The sequence below is a fragment of the Emys orbicularis genome, chromosome 18 (genome assembly GCF_028017835.1).
Source record: "Emys orbicularis isolate rEmyOrb1 chromosome 18, rEmyOrb1.hap1, whole genome shotgun sequence".
NCBI lineage: Eukaryota > Metazoa > Chordata > Testudines > Emydidae > Emys > Emys orbicularis.
This window is the reverse complement of record NC_088700.1, coordinates 9,188,092-9,200,718: the sequence shown is the minus strand read 5'-3', so window position 1 is coordinate 9,200,718 and position 12,627 is coordinate 9,188,092. Positions and strand designations below refer to the sequence as shown.

Here is a 12,627-nt window from a genome sequence, read left to right as displayed (position 1 = left end):
TTAGAGGTTAAGACATCTGTAAAAGAATTCTTCCAATACAAGGGAAAACTTTAGCGGAACTATTCCTGTGCTGAAAATAGTCACAGTAAATAAGTGTGTCTTTGCATTACAGAGATCAGATTTCTCCTGGTTATTGCATTCTCCGGCCAAGTTCCCCAGTTACCTGAATTCTGACCCAGAGGGCAGAGAAAGACTTCTCTAACCCTTCCACCACACTAATTTCTTACTACATCTTTAACAGTATTTTTTAATATATTTATGGCCTGTCATCTAGATACCTCTGTCTCTTTTCCCTCAACTATAATTCTTGTCAGCTTGGATTAAATCTGAACACCATAGAATTTTTCAAGACATCCCCACGGGTGCAAACTTTCTACAGCTTTCCAACATAAGAAGGATTAATCAGAGATGATAATCATAATCTTAAATGACAATACTTATATAACATCACATAATACCCATTTAAATAGTCAGTGTTGGTAACAGTTAGGACAGGGGGAAAGGGTAAAGTGATCAGGTGAAGTAAGATTCCCCTGCATGTCAAAGTCACCTGAAGCCACTTCCCTTCTCATTTGCTTCTTCCTATGGAACAGGCCATCTTGCAAACATGGGAGAAACACAGCCTTGAGATCTACAGTGAACCATCAGCTTGACCAGATGTGCAAACTGGGCTCCTTCACAATGTAACAAGCATTAAAGCAACCTTTGCATTGTACGCAGTTATTTGTGTGCAAGACTGTGCACCCAGGCGATGGGATTTTGCGTATGCTAAAGACTTACATGTGCAAATCTTGCACAAATGCCATTGCCTTGTGCAAATCCTACTGCTAGTTCATGCAACTGACCATGCATGGAAAATCAGAAGTGAGGCTGAAGCCCCTGGGACAATTCAGCTCTAGGCTTGGCTAACTAGACGTCTGGGTTTCCCATCACTGGCGCATAGGAGCGCTAGAATCGTCCAGCTAATGAACAAGGCTGGACTCTAGATGAAATAAACCATTTGAAAACTAAGCTAGATTTTCATACGAATTAAAGTAAAATTTTGATGCTTCCTGTGACCATGGCAAGTCCAACACTGAGTCAAATCTATACCCTCGTGATGGTGTGAAAATGGAAGCAAACGATCCTGTCTGATGGCTACTGGCAGCTTTATAAAGAAAACACTGAACCTTTAGCACAGTCGGGATTTTTTATTATTAGCATTGCATCTTATTCAACAAAGCCTGATCTCTTCAAAAACACACAGCCACCAAAGGAATCAAATAGTGGAAAGACAGAATCCTGCAATGCGTGAAAATGTCTCTGTGACTCTCTCCCTTTTTTAAACTATCACCACATTTCACTAATCGCCCAGTGAACAGTGAATTTTTCAGGTGGGGAGTTCTGGATATCAGACAGAATAGCTCACACCAGCACTCGTGGTATGTTTACCCTGCAAAAAAAAAAAAGACCCACTGTAGCAAGTCTCAGAACCAAGGTCAAATGACTTGGGCTCACGCGATGGGGCTAAAAATAGCAGTGTAGACATTCAGGCTCAGGCTGGAACCTGGACTCTGGAACCCAGCGAGGGGGATGCTCTCAGAGTCTGGACTCCAGCCTAAGTCAGAATGTCTACATTGCTGTAAGCCCCATAGCGTGAGCCCGAGTCAGTTGACCCGGGCTCGGAGACTTGTTGTAATGGGTCTTTTGTTTCTGCAGTATAGACATACTCTCAGGCAGTGAAAAGTGGGGGAAGGGAAGGACACGTTGTGGCTCTTTCTTTCCATATATTTAAGGGATTGATTTATTTTCAAAGAGTCTCCTTCCCAATTCCTCCCCCGCCATTTAAATCCTTGCTCACCATCCAGGTTTATATTATAAATCTCTGTCTATCCATGGACCTGAGTAGTTCCCCCCCCCCCCCCCATCCCACCCATACATTGGTTGAAGTTTCCAACACAATGGGAGAACTCTCAGGGATAATAGTCAAAACGAGTCAAGCTCTATGGGTCTGACTCAGTGCCCACTGAAATCAATAGACAGACGCCCATCGACTTCAGATCAGGCCCTATATCGTAATAGGGACTGTCCCCCTTCGCCCCCAGGCATTACTCTGGAAAGTGCTGGGCATCCTTAATTCCCACTGACTGTGGCAGGAGTCAAAGGCACATAGCATGCAACAGCCTTGGGCACGACGGATGTAATTCTTGATCCTTGCAGTACGAAACCAAACAAACTTTCAATTCACAGTTGGTCAGGAAGGTAAGAAGCCACACACAGCATTCAGGGAGTCATAGGCAGCACTTAGATAATTCACGTTGCAGAACGAAGGGCTTTAGAAAACTACTTCGGTGGAACCCACAAGTTTAGCTTTGTAATGTAAGAGAATCAAGGTAGGTCAGTGCCTGTTAGCAGCAGTAGATCAGACTGCAATGTCCTTCAAACAACCTTCATGTTCCCATGACCTACATACCAGCTCTGGATGCACTGGCTAGCAGGGATGATGACTAAAAAGGTCACTCAACTTATGTAAGTCCTAGGAAATGCAGTGTCATTAGAAAAAAAGCTGATCCTCAGAGGCAGAAAACAAACAACGTGATCTCAGAACATAGAGGGCAGCTCAGTGGTAAATGTTCTACAGGGTCATGAAGACAATCTGGGTTTAATGACTGGTCCTACAGGCTGATTCCGCTCTGAATTACATGACTGGAAAACCAGAGAAACCTGCAGAAAACTGTGACGATTTTTGTTGTGATTTTTCTCAAATTTGGGGGTTTCAAGGTTTTCATTGAAACTCACAAACTTTCAAACACACAGAAATTTCCATTTTGTGGACAAGCCATTTTCCATCAGAAAGACCCAAACAATTTAGATGGAAAAATCCCAACCCACTCCACTCAGTGGTATTCGGATCTGGATGATGGTGCATCCCCATCTATGCTCCATGCAGACACAGTACACAAACACAGAGGGACAAATTTCCACAACACTGATGTAGATTCGAAATAACGCTACACACGTCAATGGAGTCACTCCAGATTTACACTGGTGAAAGCGAGTGTCGAATGTCACAGTACATCTACATACAATGGTTATCAGTGCAAAATTGCCAACCAATACCAGCTTCCCACTGTGCTTTGGAGAGGAGATAATGGTGCCAACTATGCATTTGTTGTGAAATGACTTACTAGAGTGCATATGCATATCCTAAAGGAAAAGACATCTCTTTCCTCTGCCCGGATGTGTTACACTTTTCCCTCTGAAGTTTTTGCTACACATAATTGACCTTCCTTCCCCCCCAGGTAGAAGTATTGCACCTGAGTAGTGACACACATCTCTCCCTGCAGCTTTTGCAAAGAAAAGAAGAAGCATGTTTATGGAATCTTAACACCTCTAAGCTGAACGATCTGAAACGGCTATGTCTGAACTCTTCGCAAGCATCACTATCTTTGAAGAAATAAATCTTTAGGTTTTAAGCTCTTTGGGGCAGGAATAGTTTCTCTTGTGTGTTTGTACCATGCCTAAAGCAATGGGGCACTGACCTCTTGGTGCTACTGTAACACAGATAAATAATAATAGCCTAGTCCCTGATTGATCTCCATCATTTCAGCCTAACGTTCAAGGGCATGCTGCTTCTACCAGTTCCCTGCGGGTGGACTGCGTCATTCATCTCCTACCTGCATGGCTTCCAAAGCTTCCTTGAGTTGTTGCTTTTCTGGCCGATCAGACGAATGGCTGAGAAGCTCCTGCAAAAAATATTCTGAGCGCGTTAGGAAAGTTTCACACACTACTGCCCACCTCATGTAACAGCGCACAATACAAGCAATTACTACATGCCACTGTGAACATATAGCAACGAAGCTGTGGCAGTCAGTCGGCAGCTATAACCATAAGGAGACGAACCAGCAAAGCTCTTGGTGCTTGGTGGATCTGTTACACTGAGCTGACGGGAGGAATTTCACACATAATCAGATTATTTTATATTAATTAACTGCCGCTCATGGCTAACGAGTGCGGAATTACCCTTGGTCATTGTACTTTAAAAGATGGCACAAACATTATGTTGTGTTTAAGCAGCTGTAGTAATTATTTCATTTAAAGATAAAAAAATCCCTCGCTCTGCTGATTCCATTTGCTACGGGAAAAGCCCAGAGATGCTACGGCAAGAATGGCCACCGCAAAGAAAATTTTGATTCTGAAACACTTACTTTTAATAGGAGATGATACTTCAAGACCCTTTGCATTGGTACCACCAACAGATCTTGCAATTTAAACTTCCCATCCTGAACCTTTAATGTGCATTCCTAACAATGAAATAAAATCAATGGAGAGGTGGGAAAAAATTCTTCTCAATCTGCTTTGTTTTGCTTCTGTAAACTCTCAAAGCACAATGCATTATTAGTTCCTAATTTTTCCAGTAGGGGCACTGGGGTTGGGGCGGATGTCCCAGTTCCAACATGTACACAGTCCCGCCTCTCACTTCCACTCCTCCGGAGCTGGTTGTGCTCCTTTGCATGTGGGAGACCTAGGTCTGAGTCCCTTGCTTCCTCTCTCCAAGCAGGGGACAGAAGTGCTGGGAGCAGACTACCCAGCCTCCAGGGGAGTAGAGGAGTGGCACCATGTTTCAGAATGCTCAAGTAGTGACCACTCCAGCTGATTCAGGGGCAGCACTGGTCGGTTCTGATGGGAATCCGTTCCAGTCCACAGAGGGGAAGTAGTGACTGGGACATAGTGAGCGACTGCCCCAAATCCACTGGGGGGAGGGGAGGGGGACCACCTAGAAAGAGAGAGCATGTCTCCCTTATCCCAGACAATATTAAACTATAAGACTAGTGCATTGCGATGGGCCTGATACAATGTGTATTAGGCTACGCAGAGAGATAGGCTCTGCTAACAAGCGGAAATGTAATTAAATAAGGAGAAACGGATGAACAGCTAGAGGTCACAGCAGCAGCGCCGTGGGGACTGGGCATAATCTGGATCGTAATATTTTGATGTGAGAGCCGGGGGGCGGGGCTTATAAAAAGGGATTCAGTTCGTAACCACATTATTGCATTTGCACGGTGAATCACAGGCCATTGGTGGACAATAAAATAACCTGCAGAGGCAGCCCAGCAATTGGAGATGAACATCACGGATGAAGCAGGAATCACAGCTGGAAACAAATCGCAGCTCCAATAGCCTGTCCTTTCTGGCTCCTCTACCTCACAGGGGTGTTGCGAGGACAAAGACACTAAAGCTTGTGAGGAGCTCAGCTACCACCGTAGTGGGGGCCACAGAAGTGTCTAGACTAGAGAGAGAGATCATCCCTAGTCTGGTAGCCCATGCGATACCGATTCCTATTGATGTAAAGTCTGCAGAAGAGAAGAATGAGGGGGGATTTGATAGCTGCTTTCAACTACCTGGAAAGGGGTTCCAAAGAGGATGGATCTAGACTGTTCTCAGTGGTGGCAGATGACAGAACAAGGAGTAATGGTCTCAAGTTGCAGTGGGGGAGGTTTAGGTTGCATATTAGGAAAAACTTTTTCACTAGGAGGGTGGTGAAGCACTGGAATGGGTTACCTAAGGAGGTGGTGGAATCTCCTTCCTTAGAGGTTTTTAAGGTCAGGCTTGACAAAGCCCTGACTGGGATGATTTAGTTGGGGATTGGTCCTGCTTTGAGCAGAGGGTTGGACTAGATGACCTCCTGAGGTCCCTTCCTACCCTGATATTCTATGATTCTAAAGAGAAGATGGGTTTGGTGGTCTCGCTGTCCTAGCCCCAAGGAGCCATTTGGGCACACAACACAGGAGATAGAACAATTCAGTCCCCAACGCCGAGTCAGTGTAAGTAGGCCCATGTCCCCATTGACTTCAATAGGTTGTAACAGCTTGTGCCAGAACTGAACGTGGTCCAAAAATCTCTGCTCAAGGGAGGCACAAAACTGGAGCATCGGCGGGAGGAAGGGCTGGGCTGACCCAGAGCAGGAGCTGCCCGAGCTGTGCGTGGAAACTGCCCGCAATGCACCTGGCTCCAGCAGCACAAACATCTGCCAGAAATTCAGCACCAATGACATAGGTGCCTGATCCAAAGCCCACTGGAGTCAATGGAAAGACTCCCCCCGGCTTTGGATCGGGCGCAGAATGCCCCAACTACAGAGGCAGGGAGTGATTTCATCTTCCTGGGGTGGAGCCGTCACAGAGGTGACTTTCTCAGGCTTGGGGGGCAGGAGCAAGGTGGAGAGTTATTCACACATGCAGCCCTATGCCACTTTTGAAAGGTGAGGAGGTTGCAGAGGGGCTTTATAGAGAGGGGAAATGGTGGGTGGGAATGACAGGATATGTGGGACGCCTGCTGTGCTGAACTAGTCCGATCCACTGTTACAGCCTTTTTACGGGGGAGGTGGGCTGAATGATCCAGGGGCCAATCCTATAAAGTGCTGAGCTTCCAGCGACATCAACAGTGATCTTCCACGGGGATCAGTGCAGGAATGACTGGGTGAAATCCTCTGGCTTGTGTTAGGTAGGAGGTCAGAGAGGATGATCCTTCTGGCCTGAAAATCCATGAATCTCTAAATGGGCGCTGAGGGACGATGAATCGGGTCTTTTCCATCATCCATGGCTGTCATTGATCATGACACAACTGGCTGGCTGGGGGAGGCTTTGGGGGCCTTCCTGCTACAAAGCCAGAGTATTTAAAAAAAGGGGGGGGGGTGAAACATTCATGAAACAGTCTAAACATGGCAGCTTTAAGTCTTGCGCCATGGAGGCTACGCAGGTGTAAGCGGCCGATTCTGCCCCCTGCTCCGGACAGTGGCTATTAAAAAGCTACAAGGGGCTAGTGGGAACTTCTCTAGCACTGGCCCTGCAATGGGGTGGGAGTGGGAGGCAGATGGGCAATAGTACAAGGTACTATGGAGATTTGGGGCTGCTCAGTGGCCCAAGTAAAGAATGCCTGGGCTGCTCTGATTTATGCCAGGCGGCAGACTGGCAGACCCCCAATCTGAGTGGCTGACGCTATCTTTGCCTGCCAACCCCCTTGTGCTGCCCCAGAATCAGCCCCCCCAATTCTTCCTTCCCTTTTTCATCAAAGCTATTGGAAAATTCGCCTTAATCATTCAATCCCAGCAGCCGTGTCCAAACCCGACAACGAAGTAAATCCAGGAAGGGAGGCAGAACACAAAAGAGCTATTGGACTGAACGCCCCGTGCGTCATCCCAGTCACCCCCACATCCACTTACCTCAACTTTTTGCCTCACGTCCTCTTTGCTTGCAATGAGAGCGTTCAGCGTATTTTGGGCGCATTCCATATGGCTGCAGTACTCGCCATAAATCAATAGCCTGGAAAGGATTTAATCAGAAACATTTGCCGGCAGTTATTACTCAATATAAAAAAATATGGGAGAGTGCAAAGCAAACAGCTACTCCCCCGATATAACTGCTCAATGAAGTATTAACACTTTTTTATGGCACCGCTTTTTTAACATCGAAACACTGAGGCTTTCAGAGACGTGTGTTCGAGCCTGTGTGGGAAATTTGGTCACCAAAATTAGGCTGGTGGGGAGTAGGGTGACCAGATAGTAAGTGTGAAAAATCGGGATGGGGTGGAGGGTAATAGGCCTCTATATAAGAAAAAGCCCCAAATATCGGGATTGTCCCTATAAAATCGGGACATCTGGTCACCCTAGTGGGGAGTAGAAGGGACATTTCAATTAATCTGCCCTCCCATTACAGAAAGTAAAGTGGCTCATCCCTCAACTGCTAGGTCCCAGAGCCCTGGCATAATTCTAACACTGGCCTGTAAAATCCCTAAAGCCAAGTTTGCTTGGGTGAGACCAGATGTTAAACTATAATTGTATGGTGCAGTGCTAATACCCCCCTGCTCTGGATTGCTATGAAGTTCCTGTTCACGCAGGGGGAAAGGACCTTTTCCTTTTCCTCTTTCCACTGACTGAGAAGCTCCAAAACAGCCCAGTGCCTATCCGGCTCTGCTGCTACTTCTCCAATAGCGTATTCTGAGAGCCGCACCTTCCTTTCTCTTTTCAGACACCAGTTTCTTTTTTAATAACTTTCTGAACAGAGATGGGTCTGGCTCAAAACTCTGGATCGAAACACATCAGGACTTTGGAAAAGTCTGTATCTGAATCCAGATCCCAACTTCCTACCGAGTTCTTATCTCTACAGGGAGTAGAGTGACCAGACAGCAAGTGTAAAAAATCAGGAGGGGGTTGGGGGGGTTAATAGGAGCCTATATAAGAAAAAGCCCCCCAAATCGGGACTGTCCCTATAAAATCGGGATATCTGGTCACCCTAATAGGGAGCTGTACTGAAGTCCCAGAGCTCAATGCCCTTGTTTCATAGAATCACAGAATATCAGGGTTGGAAAGGACCTCAGGAGGTCATCTAGTCCAACCCCCTGCTCAAAGAAGGACAAATCCCCACCTAAGTCATCACAGCCAGGGCTGTGTCAAGCCTGACCTTAAAAACCTCTAAGGATGGAGATTCCACCACCTCCCTAGGTAACCCATTCCAGTGCTTCACCATCCTCCTAGTGAAAATTTTCCCCCTAATATGCAACCTAAACCTTCCCCACTGCAACTTGAGACCATTGCTTCTTGTTCTGTCATCTGGTACCACTGAGAATAGTCTAGATCCATCCTCGGGTATTAAATTATTATTTGTAGTATTATTTAAAGTATTAAGTAAAGTATTATTTGCAGTAGCTAAATTGTAGTTAAATTATTATTTGTAGTATTATTTAAAGTATTAAGTAAAGTATTATTTGCAGTAGCACTTGGGAGCCCCTGTCATGGACCAGGACCCCATTGTGCTAGGAGCTGTACAAAACACAGAACAAAAAGTTAGCCTCTGCTTCCAAGAGCTTGCAACCTGGATATAATACCACAATCTTGTGGCTCAAGGCTATCTGCAGGACAGATATATTAAAAAAGAATCTGTTTCAGGAAGGAGCATTTAAAAAAAATAAAACTGCCTCCAGGAAGAATCTCCTTCATAGCATGTTATGAAACGGCTCCATCAATGGTAAGCAAATACACCACCCCACGCACCGTATCTCGTATCCGATGATTGCAATACAAATCGCACAGCCCACATACTAAATGGAGCTGCAAGGATGCATTAGCAATTATGTAGTTAATGCACCTTGACTCCAGTGGCCCTGGGGCACCAGTTACACTGTGTATTTCGTTGCCTCCCCCAAACCATACATCTAGAGATCAACAAGCCTGTTGAGCTGGGCGTCCCCAGAGTCAAAGCCGTGGATGCTGTCCAAGGTGCAGGAATGAACGGATGGGCGACCTCTATTTAAAGTTCACCCAGGGTCCTACAGCTTCTCCCTCCCCAAACAATATTTCCCCTCTGATTCATTTCCGTTAACTCACTTCCCCCATTTGATCCTAGGTAGCTTGATGTTTAAGCAATAACCCTTAGAAAGCCTATTGGGAAAGATACTGGAGAGTCACCGGTCACCGGTGCCTTTCCTCCTCGCTGTATGTTGCATGCAGTTTATTCAAACTGGACATTGTTAGGGGAGGTTAGTGCGCTGAACTCTGAATCAAACTGGCTCTCGAGGCTCAGTAAATACAAAGGTAAATGGTGCATGCACACCACAAATCCTGCACGCGTGCCACTGAATGCAGAGGCTGCTAAACAGTGAGCCCTCCTGCAGTGAAGTGTTTTCTTGAGATGACAACATAGGCAGCAATACCCCCCGCCCCATGTCTTAATAGGCTTTTCCCCCTCCCTAATCACTTCTGCTCAGTTTACACCAGGTTAGCAGTGCAATTTGCAAAAGCAGATCATGCGCTGCATTAAAGCAACAAAACAACCTCGATCTCAGGAGGCTTAAAGGTAAAATAAAAACCTTTCAATTGAGAAATGTATTTAATTTCTCCAACGTGGCTCACAGCACATCCTGCCAATGCCATAAAACTACATAACTGGCTTCCAGCCACACTGTGACAATGGCCAGGCTGCTGGTGTGCTAATATCCCTGCCTATCAAACTGACCTGTATTGTCCCTGTTTCCTTGTACTTCCCCGTTTGTCTGTCTGTCTGTCCGTCCGTCTGCTGTCTCGGTTTATACTTGGATTGTAAGCTCTTTGGGGCAGGGGCATCTTATTTTGTTCTGTGTTTGTACAGTGCCTACTGCGGCGGGATCGTGGTCCGTGACTAGGCTCTTAGTACAGTAATACAACGAAACCATAACAATTTCCAAACCACAAGTGTTCACGTTTGACGAAACAACCAACACCATATCCAGGCCCCTCTTTCATTTAAGGGCCCCCAGGCATTTACCATTATTACTTAAGTCTCCCAGCACTCCTGTGAGGTAGGCAAATATGAGCCATGTTTTACAAACAGAAGCAGCGTGACTTGCCCAAGGTCACAGAGCAAGTCAGTTGCAGGACCACGTAACAGAAGCTATGACGCCTCAATTTCAGTCCAGACTATGTGATGTTCCTTCCCTTCTAGCAAAATGCTCAGAAAGGACTCAGCAATTATTATTATTTGCATTACCGTAGAAAACTAGAGGCCTCAACTGAGATCGGGAGCACATTGTATGAGGTGCTGTACAGACACCAAGTAAGAGACAGTCCCTGCCACGAAGATCTTACTGTCTAAACAGACAAGACAGACAAAAGGTGATGAAATGGAGTATTAACATCATTTTCCAAAGGAGGAGCTGAGGCATCGAAAAATAAGGCCCTGATCCTGCAAAGACCCATACACATGTCAAATCTGCGGGACGAGAGGAGTCTCATCAAACAACCCTTTGCAGGTGCCGAATAATTGAATGGAGAGATTTATGGAACACTCAATACCTGATGAAGCTGCAGCCAATACAGATTATTCCTCTGGCTTTTCCCCTTAACAATATCTCAACATGTTCAGTAACATGCAGCCGGTTTAAAAGGAGCTCCAAGAACATATATTCTAACCCAACAGGTGGTTATATCTTGGCCCATGTTTTTGGCTCATCTACCTACCTATGGTATTTCTACAGGGCCATATCATCTAAACCCCAGTATACGTCCAGCTAGTGTTGCCCTATTGTTCTGGCCATCTAGCAATAAAAATGAACCACATTGTCAAATAACACCTTGCCCGTCGCACGCGAGGACCTCAGGGCACTTTGCACGCAGTGATGGAGACAGTCTCACATCCCCCCTGGGAGAGGTGATGTCAGTGTTCAGAGCTGGGTGAAATCTTTTGACGGCATCCTCATCCCCGCGCCAATGCGAGTTAACAGTTCCCCCCACGAAACAGTCCCTGGATACACAAAACAACCCCTGGCCAAACTCCCCTAGGTTTCAACAGGGCCAGGACTTTGCCCACCACACAGTCTTTAAAATGCCAGCTCACTCTATTTAAAAGCACATTTCAGTAGCCCGTACAAGTAGCTTTAATACATCGATAACAGAGCGAGCCCATAGCGAACATTCAAGCATTATGCAGAGGGCACATGGATTAGTGGTGAACCCATTTACAAGGGAAAGATTAGATTTTTTTTTCTGGAACAGGGGCGGTCTCATAGTTCTTGCTGTCCTGGGGGGGAGAGGGTGCAGTACAGTGTTTGCTGGGATTTGGGAGCCTCGAGGCGCACTGCTGTGTGGGGAAACAACAAAGTTCTTATGGATCCTCCTGTTCTCACGAAACACACATTGAAAACTTCTCGAGTGCACTTCTCCCCTTGTCTTAACAGAACTTGCCCTAGCAGAGAGGTTCCCACAGGCCATTCTGGGAAATGTAGTTCGCACAGCTTTAGAGAGGTAGGATAGTGTGATGGTGACATTATTGGAGTGGGCCTCAAGAGGGGGGTTCAATTCCCTTGTCTGCCACAGACTCCCTGTGTGACCCTGGGCAAGTCACTTAATCTCTCTGTGCCTCAGTTTCCCCCCCATCTGTGAAATGAAGGCAATACTTCCTTTCTCCCATCCTCTATCTATTTAGGATGCAAGCTCTTGGTATATTCTCTCTTGCTATATGTATGTATGGCATTTGGCACCATGGGACCTTTTAAGTTCTACCCTAATACAAATAATAAAATAATGTATTAAGCAAGAATGCCTGGCAACACATTTTACAACAATGGTATATGCTAAACAGGAGATGAGTTACTCAAGTGGGCAATGCCTCAGCATGGAAATCAAAGCTCCAGTGCTAGTGAGAAACGGCACGAAGAATGCCACACTTCCATAGATCAATATGGCGTGGAAGAGGGAACATACACTAAAAAGTACAGTGCTGGCATCTCCAGTGAATGAAGGTGGGGAGTCATTGTAAAGGAGGAGGGGACTACAATGGAAAACGGACCCACACAGAATAAGAGCCAGGGCAGATAAGTAGCTTATCCAATTCAATGTACATACATCTTATGAGGCTTGGGATAAAAGCAAAGGAAGGGAATACGCCTTCAAATGTCATCCGCTAGAGACCCTCAAAAGGAGAAGGATTTTAAGATTATACTGGAGGGAAAAACCATATCTGAGACCTTTGGCAGAGTGAAGAAACCAAACCCCAAACCAGACACAGCTATTCTGCTTTGAACATTATTAACTGTAGCCTTTAATAAGGGACAAGCAAGGCCAGATTCGGACTATTCTGTGCAGTGCTAGTCACTATTGAAAAGAATTGATAGCCGATCAAC

At 45.9% G+C, this 12,627-nt stretch overlaps 1 protein-coding gene across 3 annotated transcripts in view; it reads right to left on the bottom strand.

The window, feature by feature from the left end:
- The window catches only part of VAV2 (vav guanine nucleotide exchange factor 2), a 304,801-nt gene that overhangs the window by 29,099 nt on the left and 263,075 nt on the right, over positions 1 to 12,627 (bottom strand). For all 3 annotated transcript variants that reach the window (XM_065418653.1, XM_065418652.1, XM_065418654.1), the window contains 3 exons: positions 7,199 to 7,298; positions 4,188 to 4,283; positions 3,657 to 3,725 (listed from right to left, as the gene is read on the bottom strand). In XM_065418653.1, the coding sequence (XP_065274725.1) occupies positions 3,657 to 3,725; positions 4,188 to 4,283; positions 7,199 to 7,298 (265 nt within the window). The remainder of the gene's footprint in view (positions 1 to 3,656; positions 3,726 to 4,187; positions 4,284 to 7,198; positions 7,299 to 12,627) is intronic.